Raw genomic sequence first — 21,017 nt, forward strand, 5'->3', positions numbered from 1 at the left:
CAGTAGCAGCCAAAAGAGCAGGGGCTAGTTTGGAGTCCAAATTAGGGTATTTATAGTGCATAGTAAAAACTTGCCTAGATGGGGTCTAAGATCCTATTGGACCAAACTAATGATATAGAAGATTTTCTAAAAAGTGTTCCAATTTTATCATTTTTTCCTCAACATTCGATCAAAAATACTTTCGTTTCAATAAGAATCCTCTGTTTTATTATTTTATTAGTAAATATATTACGTGCAAATGTTTTGGAAACAACTTAAGCCGAAGAAGATAATAACATTCGAACACCAAAGTTACAGCCAAGTATCACAGGTAAGAGCTTCATAGCATATAGAAGAACAACTTAAGCCGAAGAAGATAATAACATTCGAACACCAAAGTTACAGCCAAGTATCACAGGTAAGAGCTTCATAGCATATAGAAGAGTACACTACAAACATCTAGTTTACCAATTACGAAAGGTTGTAAATTTTAATAGCATTATATACCCAGAAACACTTGCATTTATTTAGTTACATGCTGGACAGTATATTCTCATTAAACTTGTAATGGATGGAACATGATTTTCATTCCATGTTCTGGGTATATAGTTAAGAGGGGAATAGGCGAGTGAACATAATTTGGTGATAAATTAAACCGGAAATGTTGCAGAATCATTGACAGTGTAATCTTAGCCTCTGTAAGTGCAAATTTGTCTCCCACACAGTGGCGGGGTCCCAAACTAAATGGAAGATAGCCATTGACATTGTTGTTTGTAGCTTTGGCCAAGCCTTCTGCAAATCTCTCTGGCTTGAAAAGATAAACATCTTCTCCCCATATTTCAGGATCATGGTGGACTGCAACGACTGGAACTTCGACTACTGTATTTGCAGGAACAACCAGATTCCCTATTTTGACTTCTCTCAGGGCTTCTTTTGCGATTGTAAGAATAGGAGGATATAGCCGGAGAGCTTCATTGTAAATCATGCTTACCTATAATGACAAAAGAGAATCAACAATTGAATCTTAAAGCTTCTCATACGATGACTAAGAGCACACTTAGTTATATTTGGTGCACTTGGAAATGAAACGAGAATGGAAATAGAATGTTTTGGTTATATTAAGAACTATACTTACGAGCAGATATTATTTCAATATAAATTCAAATTATTCAAATATTAAAATATAAAAAAATTTTAGATTCTTTGTGCACCAAAAAGAAAAGAAAAGAAAAGAAAAGGAATCCTAATATTTCAAGAATTGCAGTCATTTCCAGCTCCAAAGAAAACGAAAAATCGCATGTAAGCTTGAGGATATAAAAGCAGTTTTAAGATTTCCAGCACTTACAATTTTCAATTTTGAGAGGCTATCTGGGCTTGGATTTTTCTGGCCAAATAATTCAAAGACCTCTTTCCTGGCTTTCTCTTGCCAATCTGTGTGAATAGATAGAAGATAAAGAGTCCAGGTAAGTGAGGTTGCAACTGTTCCTTGTCCAGCAGCATAAAATATTTTACAGTCATCAATTATTTCTTCAACTGATATTCTATTTGTCTCATCAGAATCATTATTATCATGATGTGCCTTTAACAGTATTCCAAGAAAATCACTTCCAAAGCCATTAGATTGACTCATCATTGCTTCTTCTTCTCGTTTCTTTATCATATTCAAAATGGCATTGTGTATCCCGATATCTATCTTGTCCGATTCTATATCATCCCTGTTTTTCACAAGATATCTGGAAAGACAGAGAGTGAAATATATACATATATCAAGAAATTGAAAAGCATACTCAAAACCGACCAAATAAATTCAAGAACTGGCATATAGCAGAGGCAAGCACCTGATTCCAGGAATTCTTATTCGATATTTGTTTCTATCAATAATGAAAATTAACTGAGTTAGCATGTCAAATATACGCTGCCCTTCCAAGTAGCTGCTTCCAAAAGCAGTCCTGGAAATGATTTCTGAGGATAATAATATGAATTCTTGGAACACTTCATGTTCCTTTCCTTCATGATGTTTCCATCTTTCAATCATCATTTCCACACTTGTTATCATCGCAGGAAACATATTCTACAAAAGAAACCCACAAACACATGTATAGTTCATATTTATACGAGAACTTGAAAATTTTCTCTGTTATAAATGAAAAAAAGAAATTGATTATTTACTTTCAGGCATTCTGCATGAAAGGCATGATTAGATATTTTGCGAAGCTTTAGCCACTTTTCTGGTACCCTAGTTATTGCAATTCCATCCCCTAGTAGCTTCCGATTGTAATCATCGGGTATGGGTTTGTGAAATACTCCATATCTATTTTCCATCATATCTTTAATTAAGTTCGGTTCTGATATTTCCAAGAAAGCTTGAGCACCTTCCCACCAGAGGAAATTCTTCCCTGCAATAATTTTCTCAATAATTGAACACGCATATAATGATTTAGAAAAAAACCTTCAAGTAATGGAAAAAAATTGCTACCATAAAGCTTCATCCATGAATGCAAGTGTGGCAATATAGTGGGAAACACTTGGTGTGATGATAATTCCTTTTTTGTATCGGTCAAAGCTTTCTTGTTCATACGGAGAATCTCTTTGGTGTTGCCGTAGAAGAGCTTGTAAGAAGGGCCTTTTATTCCTTGAGACCTCATCATGGATTGTATGCGCATAGGAGTCCCCCATACTTTGTTAAAGAACTTGATTAAAAATGAGAGCAAGATCACACACGCAGTACAGCTTGAAATATAAGTTACCTGCAGGGTTTCCATTACAGAAGAACAAAGCATGCATTGATCATAAACTAAAAAACACTAACTATTATTTATAAACTCACTAGCTACTCCATATTGTAAACGTGTAATATAACTTGCTACGGACTCGTGGTATATATGAGGATAAGATAATAGTATGGATAAAATGATATTATTTCCATATGAGAGGTCACCGTTTAAATCACAATTCTTTTCATGATATAACGTGATATTATAACAATTCAAGATTTTATTCTTCATCGAAATCTATGTTTCTTTTCCATAGATTTTAGATATTTTTAAAATATCCATTTTTAACAAAGAATCAATTTTTCTGTAGTTTGGTTCATGAGTGGGCTTAGAGATGAAAACGAGAAGGGATTATAATAAAAGTATGGATAGTTATAAATGGATTAAAAATACAAATGGACCGATATTTATTTTTCAATTTATTTAGTTATATATAAAATACTTGTATCATTTAACAAAAATTAATAAAAAAAAATTTATTTATAACAACAAAGGAAAAATAAAAAATGGATGAAAATACTTTCATGTCATTGTCTCAATTAAGTTGTATCATGTCTTTAATGCTCATTCATGAACATTTTTTCCTTAACCGGAATCTTATTTATAAGGATAAGATCTTGTACACCATTATTTTAATATTGTTGATCAAAGAAAACAAATATATATAAAGGTGAAAGTTAAAAAGCTAGCACAATTAAATAAACACAACAACTAAAATTTACAAAAAACAACTAAAAAGATAACACAATATTCAGAGGAGAGAGCTCCACATAGGAGGAGAGATACTAAAGGTCTAATATTAATATCAAAATTAAGTTAAACTTTATTTGTTAAGAGGCTTTTACTATGGTACATAATTCAAAAATTCTGTACATCAAGTAAATATTTTACAAATAAAAGTTAAAAATTTTAAAAATTATTGATATTAGTGTCGAAATGTGTGTAATATTAAAATTTATAAGTTCAAGTGCACAATAGGTCATTCCTAAAATTCAGAGTACCATAAAATTAAAGTTATATAGTTAAGGGGTGAATTTATGTATTCAGCCATATTTGTGTGCATGATAACTTATTATAACAAGTAATATAACCTGTTGTATATGGATTTTTTTCATCCTTTCGATTTTTTTTAAATGTAATTCATTAATAATAATATTAATAATTACAAATAATCATATAGATCAAATATAAAACTTTATTATTAGTGACTAACAAAGTTCGCTGATCTTTAATAAACTAAAAGAATTCATATTCTTTTGAGTAATAAAACTAAAAGAATTCATATTCTTTTGAGTAATAAAACTAAAAGAATTCATATTCTTTTGAGTAATAAAACTAAAATTAAAAAATATAATATTAAATCTTTCGGCTTGGAGCTGATCTTGACAAAAAAATATAAATCTTCATAGCAGTACATAATCCTTTAATTGATTTGGATGTCAAAATAGTAATTCATTTGGATATTCTATAACTGTATTGTTTTTCTGAGAATTCATAACATACGATAAACACAGATGAGTTTTTGCCACTATGCATCAATAGCATCAATGGAGGAACATGCCGCACTACTAGACTCTATTGGTCGAAGATCCACACCTACAAATCAAGATCTAAAGTATCCAACCGAATAAAATCAAATATTATAATTTTATTTATAATAAATTATCATAAAGAACGGACTACCCTCATAAAGGAGGAACAAAAAAACTCTAAATATGTAGACACACCAATAATAATAAAAATAAAAATAAAAAAGACAGATCTATTATATGGAAAACAGATTTAAGTTTATTAAAGCAAAAGAAAGCGAAAAGGAGAGTAAAAAGTATGAGAGCGGTAGCCCCAAACTAAAAACTAGCTAGGGTTAAAATACTAGAGAGAAAAGAGAGAAAAATTAATTTTATATGTTTTTTTTTTCTCTCGTGAAAACTTCTTCTTGGTAAATACATATAAAACAATGTTATACACTATTATTTTTAATTATATTTATTTTCTAATTGTTTCTTCGAAACGTTATCTTTTTAATTCATACAAACCTGTTATTTTTCTCTCTATTCTTTCTCTATAAATTATTTATTTATTTATTTTAATAATTTTTTATGAAATTCATTTCAAAATTTTAGTGACATTCTATAGTTTTTGAAATATGTTATAATTTTAAAAATCAAGTGAAAGAGAACTTTAAAAAATAATTAAAATAAAAGGTAAAAATACATAAAAAAAAATTGTCCATGTATGTGATAGTATGTTAAGTGAGAGTCTAAATTATAAAGTAGTTACATACTAAGGTATAGTCTAGTAGTCTGGCAATAGATCCTGGAGGTTCGAACCCCTTAAATCTCCTAGTACTCAAAAAAAAAAAAAAAAAAAAAAAGATTACAAAGTCGCTAATTGAGGTCATGTCATTTGAACAGTGATAGTATTAAAATTATCTTTTACAATTAGCTTATTTTTTTATCTTTTTTATTTTGCGAAGGTATATTTAGCTTGTTTACAATATGAAAGAGAAAAAAGAATTATATATATATTAGATAAGAGAATTAATCATTTTAATTTATATTTTTGAAAAATATTGAATTGAAAACTTTTTTACTCATAAAACTAATTCTATATCTAATAATAATAAATTAAATAAAAATAGTAATGTTGTTATTTCTTAATACATTGTTGGCCTAACTTACAACTAGCAAGTATTCTTATTAGAATTAAATTCAACGGTTTATCTAAAAAAAATACTTAAATCCAATGGTTATAAAAACTTCTTTATTGACAGAGAGATATATATTCTATTCTCTACTGTAGTGTTACCCTTCTTAAGATCATAAATCTAACTCTTATGTTTATTAATTAAAATATACAATAACTAAAACATATAGAAAGGGAAAGTTACAAAATTATAGCACAATTAAACAAAAAAAGTTCACAAAAAAAAAAAAAACTAAAAAGATAAGTATTCAAAGGAATTATAACGCCCAATACTACTGCTTCGTTTGGGATAAATAAATTCAAATTATGAAATTCATTTGTAAATGAATTATAGTAGAATTCATTTATGAATTGAATTTTCATATTTATATTTGGTATGATTAATTTATAATATAAAATTCAATTGAATTCTATATAATCATGTGTGGAATAAATTAATACGTGAAAATTCATTAGCTTTTGTTTCCTAAAATATTCTTAAAATAATAATTTCATAAAAATAAATGGTAAATACCAACTATATTTATGTTTATCTTTTTTTTTTTTTTTTTTTTTTTTTTTTTTTTTTTTTTTTTTTTTTTTGAATACAAAGGAGGGCTTACACCCGGAAACAAAACTAATTAGAACCAACCAGCTGGGCCAAGTATAATACCCTGCATATCATCTCGTAGAACAACAACAACCTCATCAGGAGGGACATCAAAATACTGAAAATGCACCGCAGCAGAAACTGCCATGTTAGTTAGAACATCCCCTATCCTGTTCGCTTCTCAAAAATATTGGCTTAATTGGAGCTGCCAAGATCGCTGAAACGTGTCTTTAATACGTAAAATTAAGGAGTACCTAGAATTTAACAGAGAGTGCCCAGCACCATTTGCAAAATAGCCATCGAATCCATATTAACAATAACCTTCCTATAGCCAGCATCTCAAGCCATCCTAAGACCAAAAAACAACGCAGTGATTTCTGCAAGCATAGAATTATTGGTACCCATCCGTACAATAAAACCTAAAATCAATGATATAGCTGGAATGTGGATGGGTGGTTTGCCCGGTTTCATCAGTTGGAGCTTGTATGTCCTGTTGCAGCTTCTCCTCACCAGCTTTTGTTTATTACATGTTAGTGGATTTGGAAATGGAGAAATGAGGATGTTTTTCGAGGTCAGTATTATTCTTTGGATGCGAAATATTATTCTATTTCTTCCTATTTGGATAATATTTTATTTGCTTGGGATAAGAATGTGCGTCCTCTCCCTTCTTTACCTAAAACCATTAGGCATGTTGGATTGTCTTTTCCTAATTTAGAATGGGTGAAATTAAATGTGGATGAAGCCCTTTCAAAAAAAAAAAAAAAAAAAAAAAATGTGGATGGAGCTCCTAAGGGTAACCCAGATAGAGGAGGTGGGGTTAGATATGACCACTTTTCCAGAATCGCCGGTTTTGGTTCTAAAATTGCTGGTTTCGATTTTAAAAAAGGTGAAACTGAAACAAATCGCTTTTAGACAGTTTAAAAACCGCCGGCTCTAGTTCGGTTCCGGTTTGAACCGAATTTAGATAACTTTTTATAACCTTTTTAGTTTTCTTAGCTAAATAAGAAAATTTAGAACAAACAATAGTATTAAATTAAAAAAAAAAAGACTAAAAGAGTAAATTAATAGTTTTAAAATTTATTAAAAAATTATAACCGCACTAAACATAAATTTAAAATTCTTTACTAGTATTTAATTTCTATAAATTTAAACTGAGAGATATGTCAAAAATTGGACTTGTACTTAATTTATATTAGGAGAAAAGAAATGATAGGAGAAATTCAATGGAGTTTAGAGAAAAAGAATTGATATTGTGAAAAAAAGGAAGATTATTAAGGTATTTATAGTTAACATATAAATTTTTATTCGTAAAAATACCCTTCAAATTTTCTGTTTTTTTACATTATTGTTTAATTTATATGTAAAAAATATATATTATAAAGGGTAAAAAATTAAAAGTATTAAATGAGTAATTTTTTTTCTCTTTTTCAACTTATAATTTATAAGTTATATTTATATTAATAAATTTTAAGATGATGGTAAAGTTACTACATTTAATGATGAAAAATAAATTAATTTAACAAACAAAAATCATGTGTGAAGTGTGATATATATATATATATATATATATATTTTTAACGGTTTCAAATCGAAACCGCCGGTTTTAATTTCTAAATTTAAGTAATCGCAACAAAACCTTAAACTACCGGTTTTAATTATGGTTTGAAACTTTGAACCGTTGACCACGGTTTAGTTTCAATTTTGATCAATTTGATTTCGGTTCAATTCCAGTTTTGATTGATGCATTTTTGGTTCGGTTCCAGTTTGGAACCAAACCTTGTTCATGCCTAGGTAGGGCTGGGTTCCAGTTTGGAACCAAACCTTGTTCATGCCTAGGTAGGGCTGGGTTCTGCGCAATGGTGTTGGCAGGTGGTTAAAAAGGTTTTGCTGTACGAATATTTATGTTATGCTATATAATTTTTTATATTTTATTAAAATAAATATTTAAAATAAAAATAATATTAATAAAATTATTGCATTTAATTTAGTGATAAATGATATTTAACTTGAATCTTTCTTATCAATATTAAAAAATGTTAAAAAATATTAAAATAAAAGATGAAAAATATTAAAATAAAAACACAATAATAAGAAAAAAATTTTGTAAACAAAATAAATTTTTTAAATGGTTTTGGTCAAGTTTGATAAAATAAATAATTTAAATAAGTAAAAAAATTAAAAAATTGACTTTGTAGATAGATAATGGTAGTTTTGTCATAAAAAGTTAAATTGCTTAGTTTGTGGAATTCATTCTGAAATTCCACCTATTTTTGTGAAATTTGGTGTAATTATGTCTAATTCTAAGGAATTGAATTCCTAGAATTGAAATGACATTTTTTTTTTCATTTCAAACATAAAAATATGGATTTCTAAATAAATTTCACAAAATTTTGTGGAATTCAATTCTTCCAAACAAAGGGCAAAAGTAAACCTATATCTGTTATTGCAAAAAAAAAAAAAAAAAAAAAAAAAAAAATATATATATATATATATATATATATATATATATATATATATATATATATATATTTTGTAGATAATATTAGCCAAAAACATTGCTTGAAAGAGACTGGATTAGAGAATCTTTGGAATACCATTTCACATTAGCTACAGTACAATATAAGAAAGAGATAGTACACTTGCCAAAACAAGAAAGAATCAGCAATTTTCCAGCCACAAGTTGAGATACTAAAAAGGAAGTCTAGACAAGAGAGCCACCCCAATTCTTTGATCAAGAAGTGAAATTTAACACTTCATTCTTCTTGTCTAGAGCTAACCAAGCTTGTTCTTAAGTTAGCAGTAAAAATTAAATGGCCTTACTCTGTCTTCTTGTTAGCAGTAAAAATTAAATGGCCTTACTCTTTCTTCTTGTTGTGGACAAAGCAATCATTGTACCCAAGCTTGTGGATTTGCTGTAATGGATAGTGAGTACGTAGTTTCCTTTTGTTAGTGTTGGGTTGAAACCCATTAAACTGATTGAGTTTGTAAATCAAGGTTACCTACAGTAAATTGTATAAGTAAACCCAGAAGTCCTGTCAATAATTATCCTTGATAAAAAAAAAAAAATTGTTTGAATTTCTATTCTGATTTTTGAGTAGCGAGGAAAAGAAGCATAGATTTCAGTGAAGAAAAAAAAATCTTGAATTGTTATAAAAATTTTTCTTTCCTGACTTAAAAGAATTCTTATAACATTTGAACGGTGACCACTCACATGGAAATGACATCTTTTTTCCAATATCTTCTTGTCCAAATGTGTACCACAAGTGAGCACCAAGCTATAGGTTACACATCTGCAATATGAATCACATCTGAAATCTGTTTAATTGTCATTATGCTTAAGCCCTTCACACATCATGGACTAGCTAGCGAGTTTATAAATAATAGTTAGTGTTTTTAGTTTATAATCAATGCATGCTTGGTTCTGTCGTAATGGAAACTCTGCAGGCAATTTATATCTCAAGCTGTATTGTGTGTGTGATCTTGCTCTCATTTTTAATCAAGTTCTTCAACAAAGTATGGTGTACTCCTATGCGCATACAATCCATGATGAGGTCTCAAGGGATAAAAGGCCCTTCTTACAAACTCTTCTACGGCAACATCAAAGAGATTATCCATATGACAAAGAGAGCTTCGAGCAATTCCATGGAATTATCACACCAAGTGTTTCCCACTGTATTGCCACACTTCCAATCATGGATGAATCTTTATGGTAGCAATTTATTCTATTTCTTGAAGGCTTTTTTATAAAACATTATTTATGTGTTTGATGTTTGAGCAAATTATTGTAGGGAAGAATTTCCTCTGGTGGGAAGGTCCTCGAGCTCACTTGGTGTTCTCAGAACCTGAGCTTATAAAAGAGATATTTAACAATAAAGATGGAGCATTTTACAAACCCCAACCCGATAATGGTTACCTTCAGAAGCTATTAGGAGACGGACTTGCAATGACTAGGGTATCAGAAAAGTGGCTTAAGCTTCGTAAATTATCCAATCATGCTTTTCATGCAGAGAGCCTGAAAGTAAATAATCAAGTATTTGTTTTCATTGATAACAGAGAAATTTTTCAAGTACTCGTTGAAACATGAGTTGTGTATATGGTTTCTTCTGCAGAGTATGATTTCTGCAATGGTGACAAGTGTGGAAATGATGCTTGAAAGATGGGGACATCATGAAGGAAATGAAATTGACGTGTTCAAAGAATTCTTAGTCCTAGGCTCAGAAATTATTTGCAGGTCTGCCTTTGGAAGCAGCTACTCGGAAGGGCAGCGTACATTTGACAAAATAATCCAGTTGATTCTCATTATTGATAGAAACAAATATCGAATAAAAATTCCTGGAATTAGGTATAGTTCTTGCCTCTGCTATATACTAGTTCTTGAATTTATTGGGTTGGTTTTTTCTATATGCCTTCTAATTTCTTGATATAATTATAGATTTCGTTTTCTGTTGTTCCAGATATCTTATGAAAACCAGGGATGATGTCGAATCAGACAATATACAAAACGGCATACGAAATTCCATTATGAATATGATTAAGAAAAGAGAAGAAGCAGCAATGTTCAGTCAATCAAATGACTATGGAAGTGATTTTCTTGGATTGCTGTTAAAGGCACATCATGATTCTGATATGACAAAGAGACTAGCAGTTGAAGAAATAATTGATGAATGTAAATCCTTTTATCATGCTGGACAAGGAACAACTGCAACTTTACTTAGCTGGATTGTGTTTCTTCTAGCTGTTCACACAGATTGGCAAGCTAAAGCCAGGAAGGAGGTCATTGAATTATTTGGCCAGAAAAATCCAAGCCCAGATAGCCTCTCAAGAATGAAAATTGTAAGTGTTAGAAATCTTAAACCTTGTTCAAAGTAAGCTCGTTGCCTTTTTGTTTCCCTATGATTTTAATCGTAGGACTCTATCCATTTATTAACTCGACTGAACTTCCCAACCACGATTTTTTCTTTTTTTCGAGGTATTTTGCCTCAAAATAAGAAACTGTATTGATACTAGGTATCAAACAAAAATTGAATAAATAAATAGCATCAAAAAATAAATAGCGAATTTCATCATTATGGTTACTTCTTATGCTTTTAAATCCTCAAGCTTAAACGCCATTTTCATTTGCTCTGGAACTGGAAATGAATGCAATTCTTGAAATAGAATTCTTTTATTTTTGGTCCGCAAAGAATCTAAAATTTTTATATATTTTAATATTTGAATAATTAACTTGAATTTATATGAAATGATATCCAAGTATAGCTCTTAATATAACCAAAAGATTCTATTTCCATTCTCGTTTCATTTCCAAAGTGAACCAAATATAACTAAGTGGGCTCTTAGTCATCGTATGAGAATTTTAAGATTCAATTACTTCTCCTCTTTTGTCATTGTAGGTAAGCATGATTATCAATGAAGCTCTCAGGCTATATTCTCCAGTTGTTACCCTCCCAAGAGAAGTACGAAGGCAAGTCAGATTGGGGAATTTGTTTCTTCCTGCAAATATAATAATCGAAATTCCAGTCATTGCACTCCACCATGATCCTGAAATATGGGGAGAAGATGTTTATCTTTTCAAGCCAGAGAGATTTGCAGAAGGCTTGGCCAAAGCTACAAACAACAATGTGAATGCCTATCTTCCATTCAGTTTGGGACCTCGAAGCTGTGTGGGATACAACTTTGCAAATACAGAGACTAAGATTGCACTGTCAATGATTCTGCAACGTTACCGGTTTACTTTATCACCAACTTATGTTCACTCTCCTGTGCAGATTCTTGCTATGTGCCCACAACATGGAATGCAAATCGTGCTCCATCCAGTATAACTGAACCCTTGAATTGAGGCCTCATATATGGCTTAGTGTGGAATTAGATTTTTGGGTATCTAATGAAAATCATGGATCCATTAAGCCAAAAACAATAGTAACTGTTTCTGGGCGTCCAATGCTGTTGGAGTTGCTGAGATTTTCTGGGTGTCCAATGCTGTTGGAGTTTCTCTACTCTGTCCTTCCTGTTCTTTTAATATCTATGTTTTGTGATCTTGCGAAATTCATCGGAATGTAGTAAAAGAAATTATGACGGTTATCTAATAATATGGATTTTTTTATCGATAATTATCGCTATATTTATATTAAAAATCTGACAAAAAAAATTTTCATCAGTAATCCATCAAAATATTCCTTTTACTTGTCTTTTTAAATAAATCTCAAGCACTTCCATCGAAAATCTGTTGCTATATTTGTTGGTAATAATTTTTTTTAAAAAAAATTTTTGAACACACTGAAATTGTGCTCGTTAAAAACATATCAAAGCAGTGTATATTCTACAAAACCTAGACTAAACAGAATACAAATTTGATTCAAAGTTATTAGCAACCAGGGGTACAAATAACTAGAGTCAATCCGAGTATTAATGAGCTCAATTTGAGTTTAATTCGAATTTAGAAAATCGAGCTCGAGCTCGACTCATTTAAAAATTTTTGAACTCGAGCTAAGACTCAGGTTTGAACTCGAAAGGTTAAGAGTATTTTATCTATTTAAAGGACATTTTTAATAGACAAAATACTCTTTCTTTGTCAATTGATATGTTGATGGAACAAAATATTAGAGGGGAAGTAGTATATTTTAAAAAAAGCGAGGATAAATGATTAATTTTGACATAATAATAATTTTTCTTTTAGTTTTTCGTTCTTTATTCGTCCTTTGTCAATTCATATGTTGTTCTTTTTTTACTTTTGCTTTCTTACTTAGGCATATGCTAGAAGAAATATAAAAAGTGCAATTTAATTTTTTTTTTTTTTATTTAGACATTGTATCAATAGGGATAAAATTCCTAGTAAATTTTATTCTTCTTTTATCAATTCATACTTGTCCTTCATCGTCTTTCACTTTTGTTACTTTGCTATGACAAAAAAAATTAAAAAGTGCAATTTTAATTTATTGCTTAAACTGTTATAAAATAAGTGGATCTACTATATATGCTAAAAGTCTGTATTCTTTATTATTGCGAACACTATCTTTTTGATTTGTGTAGACTCTATTAGGGTTCTACTTATGTAACTTATATATATGTGGCTTCTTATCAATAATAATTATACTCTCGTATTCTCTTTCATATTTTACTTTCTATTCCTTTTCTTTCTTCTCTCTAGTTTTATATTATTTTATAACATAGACGTTGTATTACAGAGATAGAATTTTTAAACGCTCAAACTTAAAAAGAAAAAGAAAAAACCATGAAATAGCTATGGAAAATAGCTGCAGACATATTTCCGCAGCTATTAGGATGGATTTAAAATTCAAAAAATGTTATTAATTGAAGCTATAGAATCTAACTACGGATTTGATTTCTGTAGCTAATTAAGAGCAAATGTTAGCACCACAATTAGCTATGGATTAGCTACGGATAGGTGAACAAAAGATGTTATGCAGCTATCATAGTTCAATAGTTACTTATTAGCTGTGGGTTAAAAAAAAAAAAATTAAAATTTTACGCTGCATTACTGGATAGTTATAAATTTATAGTGTTTGTAGAAAAATTACTATCCAAAAGATAATTTCCTAAAAATCAATTTTTTATTTTTTAAAAAAGCTCTCCAATATTCTCCGTATAGATATTTTTTGTTCCTTCGATTTTATTACTTATTTTCATAAATTCTATAACAACTGCAACATTATCTCACAGACAATGACAACCAACTCCACAAAGGCCTCAAAATGGTGCTATGACAACATGTGAATTATCCTGTTGGGGGTCCATGAAATTATCTCACTTTTATCTAAGCAATTAATGATCTCATATATATATATATATATATATATATATATATATATATATATATATGGCATTCAAATAGTTTTATTAATCAAAAACACAGAATGAGCTATTTGGTAGCTTTTGTAGTAGGTTTAGTAGTAATTCTTGTTACAAAGATATGGAAAGTGTTGTGGAAACCATATGCATTGACAAAAAGGTTTGAGAAGCAAGGAATCAAAGGCCCACCTTACAGGTTCATCTATGGTTCTATCGAAGAAATGAAGAAGCTTGTAATTGCAGCAGCTGATATTGTTTTAGATACAAATTCTAATGACATTAATCAGAAAGTCATTCCCTATTATCATAAATGGTCCTCTCAATACGGTTCGTTTTCTTTTTCTTTCCATTATAGTTTAATTATTTCTTTAGTTTTAATTTTTCAATGCTTAGTTCATGGGCTTAATTATAATTTTCTACATTTATTGTAGCCATTTACTAATAAGATCATTTTTATTTTTTTGGTAATTAAGATCGTTTTTATTAGTATATAGTTAAATGCTTTTAAAACTAAAACGGTTCGAATTGGCTTTAGAATTAAATGAAACATAATATTATATATTGATCGTCATATTTATTTTTCAAGTTATTCATCGTTGATACCTAGTATAAAATCATTTATGTATTGGAATGATTCTGATTAATCCTAGAATGAAATTATAATTTTTCTATTATTTTATTAATTAAGAAAATCAGTGAGTTATTAATTATGAAGTCTAGGATAACTATTTTTTGACATTGGCCACATAATACAACAATATATATATTTTTTAAGAAAAAAAATTTAGATTATTTATTTATATCTTTTAGACTTATGTTTTATTTCTTGCAAGTTCTTTTAAAATTATATTGAATGCTAATGTCATGATTAAATCCTTTTCCTTGAAAGCAGTTTTGAAATTTGCTTTAATGCTTTAATCATTTGACCCACTCAAAAGTATTAAAAAGATAAACCTTTTTTTAATTTAAAATATGGCTGTCAGGTTTATTGAAAATGACATGATTAAATCGGATTCGACTCGTTACTGGTCTGTGAGTAATTTATCTGACAGATCAGTTTGGTCCAATTTTAAAAACACTAAATAAATTAGGATTATTATATTTAATATTAGAAAATTAAAAAAATGAAATATTGAATTTAATGTTAATTCAGATACACAGTTCTATTTATAAAAAAATTAAGTTTTATCAGGTGAGACAATGTACTTTTGGTATGGGATGGAGGCAAGAATGACGATTACAGATCCAGAGCTGATTAAAGAAGTACTGTCCAACAAGTATGGTTTCTATGTCAGATCTTCAGTAAGGCCCACCCTCAAGACTCTCGTTGGCAAACAAAGTTTGATTTTTGTGGAAGGACATGATTGGCTCAGACAAAGAAAGCTACTCAATCCCGCCTTTTCCATTGACAAGCTAAAGGTTAAACCCTGTACTTAAATGGCTAACCTTTCTTTTTTTTTTTTTTTTTTTTTTTTTTTTTTTTTTTTTTTGATTATTGGTAATTTATTGTCCTCATTGGCTTTGGGTTCAACAGATTATGACAAAGAAAATGGCGGATTGCACCATTGCGATGCTTGAAGGGTGGAAGAATCAGCCTTTGGAAGCTTACAAGGAAACTCAGTGCATGAAAATAGAAATGAGCCAAGAATTTATAAAGCTCACTTATGATATAATTGCTCACACTGCCTTTGGCAGTAGCTATGGTCAAGGAAAAGAAGCTTTTAATGCACAAAAGGAGCTTCAGAAATGCTGTGTAGCTGCAAATTCAGCCTTTTTCATTCCTGGAAGCCAGTAATTAATTAACCAGATCTTACTCGAAATAATAATATGTATTTAATTTGAAATTTTTGATTGATCTGATCCTCTCAGGTATTTACCTACGCCATCAAATATTCGGATTTGGAAGCTAGACAGTTTGATGAAGAGCACATTAAGGGGAATCATAGAAAAAAGATTGAGGTCAAAAGATAGTACTAAAAATTATGGAGACGATTTACTAGGTACAATGATAAATGGATATTCAGAAATTGCAGGTGAAACCAAATTGAGTGTGAACGAAATCTTGGAGAATTGCAAAGCATTCTTCTTTGCTGGGCATGAGACTACTTCCAGTTTACTGACATGGACAATCTTCATGTTGAGCTTACACCGAGAATGGCAAGAAAGACTTAGAATAGAAGTCTTAAAAGAATGTTCAATGGAAATTCCTGATGCTGACATGTTAGCCAAGTTAAAATGGGTTAGTCTCTCTCTTCTTTTTAACTGGCAGGTTATATTCTGAAATTGCTTTTATATGTTCTTCTTATCTTTAATTATTTTGCAGATGAATATGGTTCTTCTGGAGACATTACGGCTGTACAGTCCAATAATAAATCTTCTCAGGGTTCTAGTGAAAGATACCAAATTGGGAAATTTGATGATCCCAAAAGGTACATGTATACAAATTCCAGTGACAAAAGTTCACAGGAGCAAAGAATATTGGGGAGAAGATGCAGATGCATTTAATCCATTTAGGTTTGGAAATGGGGTCTCAAAGGCTGCGAAGCACCCAAATGCTTTCATCGGCTTTGGAATGGGTCCGAGAGTTTGCATTGGCCAGAGTTTTGCAATGGTGGAAGCTAAGATAGTGCTTGCTTTGATTCTTCAAAGATTTTCCCTTTCCCTCTCCCCTGAATATAAACACACTCCAATTAATCACATTACATTGCATCCTCAATACGGCCTACCCATTATTGTAAAACCTTTATCTTAATCTAATTAGTTATAAAAAATTATAGCTTATCGCTAGCCAGATGTGGTCTGGTTTGTGTTTTTATTAGTTAAGTAGTGGAAGCTCATGTTATTCTAATTGGGAAATGTGACACATTTGTTATATATATATTTCAAATTTTAAAGAGTATCTAATTCACAATCATAAGCCAACAATTAATTAATTGAGATAGTAATTAAGCCATCATAATTTTTTATAAAAGTGGGAATACAAATTTAATCTCCGGATCTGAAGAGACTGTCCTCTTATTTAGAACAAATGAATTTTACAAAATTTAGAAATTCAAATTTTTGTGTTTGGAATGAAAAAAAAAATATAGATTTCTATTCTAGGAATTTAATTCTATAGAATTGAACATAACTAAACCAAATTCTACAAAATCAAGTGGAATTTGCAAATGAATTCCACAAAACTAATCAACAAACTTTTTATGACAAACCTACCCTTCTTATTTTACAAAGTCAATTTTTCATTAATTTTTTTACTTATTTAAATCATTTATTTTATTTTTAAAATAAAATAAAACCATTTAAATCATTTATGTTATGCTATTTTTACTAAAACCATTTAAAATTTTATTTGTTTAGAAAAATATTTTCTTGTTATTCTGATTTTTTATTTTAATATTTTTTTATCTTTTATTTGAATATTTCTTAGCATTTTTTACTATTGAAGAAGGTGATTCAAGTTAAATATACATTTATCACTAAATTAAATGCAATAATTTTATTAATATTATTTTTATTTTATATATTTATTTTAATAAAAATATAAAAAGGTTATACAACATAACATAAATATAATTGTCATTTATTATTTATTTCTGTAAGGTTACTATTTTGAGGATATTTTAGAAAACAAAAGCAAATGAATTTTCAATTATGAATTTATTTCATACATGATTATATAGAATTCAATTGAATTACATATTTTAAATTAATCATATCAAATGATGAAATGAATTTTGTCAAATTTATTTATAAATGAATTTCATATTTTGAATTCATTTACACCAAATGGAGTGCATATCTCCTTTTTATACCAAAAAAAAATTCACAACAATAAGCATTTAGCATTATCTTATCCATTTTGTTTTTTCTGTTTGTCTCATTTTTAAGTTAAAAATTATTTTCAGAATACCACAACCATGGATATTATATCTTAATACCACCCGCAGTCTATCTTATAATTTAAATTTATGCCTTTGTATAAATTAAGTAAGCTGATTATAAAAATTAAAAACGATAATAAAACATTTAATCATAAAAATGAAAAATAAAGTTCAACTTAAGCAAAAATTTATGTTTATTAAATAAATTCCATCATTCTTTATGTTAGCCATAGAATTTTTAACTTTGTAATTTTCTTAGAATATAACAAGTTTAATATAGTGTTTAGCATTTTGACTATCAATCAAAGGATACCTCTTTTTTTTTTTTTTTTAATATCTATATGTACTTACCACTAGACTATATACTTGTGTAAAACACTACGTCTATAATTATTATATTGTTTAGTATCCTAATATTTATAATAGTGCTTACACATTAAGAATGTGTTTGATGAAACGTTACTTCCTCTAATATTTAGCTTTTAGCAATAATTCTTTGAATTTTTTAAAATTATTTTATATTTAACAGTAATCAAACTTACATCCTTACCAAATATTTATGCTTTAAATCCCTATATAAACAATTGAGAATAAATATTTGGTCCGTACTGTTTACTGAATTTGCATTAATTTTTGTATTCACCGAATAAAAAATTTACATAATTACTGAATTGTTCATGGAATGTTACCGCTTAACGAATTGATCAATTTACTGTACTACAGCTGGATTTAAAAAAAAAAAAATTAAAAAAAGACACCATTTGAGTAAATGGGTAGATAGAAATGTCAACTTTTTTACTTAACCGAACCTTTGTTGTTTAAAGTTTATTTTTTTCAAATAATTTATTATACAAACTCAATGTACTGTTTTACTGAATCATTTGTATCAGATAACCTCGGTTCACTTTACTTTGTTCATGCATATAAAGATTTAACCACTAATAATTAATATTTAAATATCTAACAAAGCAGTTGACGGCAATTGTAACAATTATAATATAATATACTACAATATAATATAATATCAAATTGAATTGTTTAAATATATTTATCTAGGTTGCTTTTTAATATCTACATTATCTAGGTTAATATCTAGATATTTTGAACAATATCTGGATTTTTCAAGGTTATTTTTTAACAAGACAAAACAACCAAAGGACCAAGATATGTTATAATGGATTGAAAGCCAAATTTATGTTCAATACTATGCTCATTTTATCTTTCATAATCTGTAGATAGCAACCCAAGGCTATTGATATTTTATACCTGGCACTCTTCCAACAGAACTATCCACACATACCACACTTCAAAAACTTAAAAGCCACATAAAACCAAAAGGATATCTCAAACATCGTCGATAAAGCCATGTGCACCTCTACCACCAAGCCGGAACTCCATACCACAAGACATAAACAAAGAAATATCAATGGACATCTCTTGTCATCTACAAGCAATTTTAGGGGTTGTAGCATTTTTACTTTTATTGTACAAGTACAACCAATGGAGGTTAAGAGATCATAGCCACAGAAATAAGGGCCTGTTTCCCCCAGAACCATTTGGAGCTTTGCCAAATCTAGGTCATCTCCATCTACTAGGCACTGAGAAAACCCTTCCTCGAACTTTAGCTCGCCTAGCAGATAAGTATGGTTCCATCTTCACAATCTGGTTCAGTGTTCACCGTATGGTTGTCTTCAGCAGTCATGATGAAATTAAAGAATGCTTCGCAACAAATGACAAAATCTTGGCTTCCAGGTCTAAATCAAGCCTTGGAAAGTACTTAAGTTACAATTATGCAGCTTTTATTTTTGCACCCTATGGTCCTTATTGGCGAGATATGCGAAAAATAGTGGTTATCCAACTCCTTTCAAGCCATAGATTGAAGTCAATGAAGCACGTTCAGATCTCCACAGTGAACACCCTGATTAAAGATTTATACTTGCTTTCCATAAGAAAAGGACAAAGCTCAAACAATGTTGTTATTAGTGAATTTTTCGAACATTTGACTTTGAATATGATTATAAGAACAATTACACGGAAGAGATGTTTTAATTTTTGCTAATGGTGAAAATGATGAAGAAGAAGGGAAACAAATAGGGAAACTGATGAAGGAATTTACGTGCATTTCAGGTGTTTTTGTTCTTTCAGATGTAATCCCATTTTAATGGTGGTTGAACTTTTTAGGAAATGTGAAAGCTATGAAGCGTCTATCAAAAGAATTGGATTTTCTTATGCAAACTTGGATTGATGAACATAAATTGAAGAGAAACATTCAGACCAGAGTTGGCGATGATGATGCCGATTTCAAGAACATGGAGGACGACCTCATTGATGTGATGCTGTCCATACTAGAGGACAATTACGTTGGTCCCTCACGGGAAGACACAATCAAAGGAACGGTCCTGGTAAGTTTCGGCTAATCTAAACTTACGTTGCATAAGACAAAGTAATAAAATGCTAAACTCATTTAGTTTATTCTTAACTTCAATGTAATATTTTCAATTTTATGCTTGCAGACTCTTATAATAGCAGGAGCTGATACAACATCCATAGCCCTAACATGGATTTTGTGAAATTTGTTGAACAATAGACGTGCACTGGAGCTTGCCCAACAAGAACTAGACCTCAAAGTTGGAAGAGAAAGATGCGTACAAGATTCTGATATTGAAAAATTAGTATACCTTCAAGCTGTTGTTAAAGAAACATTGCGATTATACCAACCAGGTCTACTTGCAGTTCCACGTGAAGCAATAAATGATTGTTACAGTTTCAAGGTATTATATTCCAAAAGGAACTCGAATATTTGCAAATTTATGGAAATTACATAGAGATCCAAATATTTGGTCGAATCCTGATGAGTTCTTGCCGGAAAGATTTCTAGGCAATGGAGCTAATATGTTGATTTTTCTGGTCAAAATTTTGAGTATTTGCCATTTGGGTCGGGGAGAGGGTCTTGTCCAGGCATTAATTTTGCAATAGAAGCAGTACTTTGACTATTGCTAGGTTATTTCAGGCATTTAACTTGACAACAACATTTAATCAGCCCGTGGATATGACTGAAGGTTTGGGTATTACCCATTTACCCTGCCTAAGGCTACTCCTTTTGGAAATTCATATCACTCCACGTCTTTCTTCTGAATTATATGAATGCTAGATTGTGGATATAAGAAAATTTTGTCATTTTTATGGTTTACGAGGAACTGTACTAAAGAGAGTATTCTTACTGAAAAAAAAAAATTGAGAGTATTAATAAATTACTACTTGAACTCTCTCTCTCTCTCTCTC

The 21,017-nt window shown here is 29.7% G+C and overlaps 3 protein-coding genes and 1 pseudogene across 4 annotated transcripts; 3 read left to right on the forward strand and 1 right to left on the reverse strand.

Moving 5' to 3' along the window:
* Positions 1-304: 304 nt before the first annotated feature.
* On the reverse strand, positions 305-2,811 carry LOC149496387 (cytochrome P450 CYP749A22-like). The gene is made up of 5 exons (XM_089721184.1): positions 2,456-2,811; positions 2,149-2,375; positions 1,818-2,050; positions 1,325-1,712; positions 305-970 (listed from the first exon to the last, which is right to left on the reverse strand). The coding sequence occupies exons 1-5, from the start codon at positions 2,757-2,759 to the stop codon at positions 536-538; spliced, it is 1,587 nt and encodes a 528-aa protein (XP_089577310.1). The 5' UTR covers positions 2,760-2,811; the 3' UTR covers positions 305-535.
* Positions 2,812-8,883: 6,072 nt separating this feature from the next.
* On the forward strand, positions 8,884-12,155 carry LOC105636707 (cytochrome P450 CYP749A22). Its single transcript, XM_012220047.4, has 5 exons — positions 8,884-9,757; positions 9,837-10,066; positions 10,158-10,390; positions 10,503-10,881; positions 11,439-12,155. The coding sequence occupies exons 1-5, from the start codon at positions 9,460-9,462 to the stop codon at positions 11,865-11,867; spliced, it is 1,569 nt and encodes a 522-aa protein (XP_012075437.1). The 5' UTR covers positions 8,884-9,459; the 3' UTR covers positions 11,868-12,155.
* A 1,743-nt stretch (positions 12,156-13,898) lies between these two features.
* On the forward strand, positions 13,899-16,640 carry LOC105636708 (cytochrome P450 709B2). Its single transcript, XM_012220048.3, has 5 exons — positions 13,899-14,181; positions 15,047-15,273; positions 15,389-15,645; positions 15,724-16,093; positions 16,178-16,640. The coding sequence occupies exons 1-5, from the start codon at positions 13,920-13,922 to the stop codon at positions 16,604-16,606; spliced, it is 1,545 nt and encodes a 514-aa protein (XP_012075438.1). The 5' UTR covers positions 13,899-13,919; the 3' UTR covers positions 16,607-16,640.
* Positions 16,641-18,963: 2,323 nt separating this feature from the next.
* Positions 18,964-20,968, forward strand: LOC105636709 (cytochrome P450 CYP82J17-like; annotated as a pseudogene). The gene is made up of 2 exons (XR_016320989.1): positions 18,964-20,137; positions 20,249-20,968. The product of XR_016320989.1 is annotated as a cytochrome P450 CYP82J17-like (transcript).
* Positions 20,969-21,017: the final 49 nt, after the last annotated feature.

The sequence above is a fragment of the Jatropha curcas genome, chromosome 5 (genome assembly GCF_041381405.1).
Source record: "Jatropha curcas cultivar XTBG-Jc1 chromosome 5, XTBG_Jcur_1.0, whole genome shotgun sequence".
Classification (NCBI taxonomy): domain Eukaryota; kingdom Viridiplantae; phylum Streptophyta; class Magnoliopsida; order Malpighiales; family Euphorbiaceae; genus Jatropha; species Jatropha curcas.

Coding starts and splice junctions, on each gene's coding strand:
- LOC105636707 (XM_012220047.4), top strand. CDS start 9,460: ATGCTTGGTTCTGTCGTAATGGAAACTCTGCAGGCAATTTATATCTCA. Junction 10,067..10,157: donor TTCATGCAGAGAGCCTGAAA/GTAAATAATCAA, acceptor TTTCTTCTGCAG/AGTATGATTTCTGCAATGGT. Junction 10,391..10,502: donor ATAAAAATTCCTGGAATTAG/GTATAGTTCTTG, acceptor CTGTTGTTCCAG/ATATCTTATGAAAACCAGGG.
- LOC105636708 (XM_012220048.3), top strand. CDS start 13,920: ATGAGCTATTTGGTAGCTTTTGTAGTAGGTTTAGTAGTAATTCTTGTT. Junction 15,646..15,723: donor TTTTTCATTCCTGGAAGCCA/GTAATTAATTAA, acceptor TGATCCTCTCAG/GTATTTACCTACGCCATCAA. Junction 16,094..16,177: donor TGTTAGCCAAGTTAAAATGG/GTTAGTCTCTCT, acceptor ATTATTTTGCAG/ATGAATATGGTTCTTCTGGA.
- LOC149496387 (XM_089721184.1), bottom strand. CDS start 2,759: ATGCTTTGTTCTTCTGTAATGGAAACCCTGCAGGTAACTTATATTTCA. Junction 2,051..2,148: donor TTCATGCAGAATGCCTGAAA/GTAAATAATCAA, acceptor TTTCTTTTGTAG/AATATGTTTCCTGCGATGAT. Junction 971..1,324: donor GCCTCTCAAAATTGAAAATT/GTAAGTGCTGGA, acceptor TTGTCATTATAG/GTAAGCATGATTTACAATGA.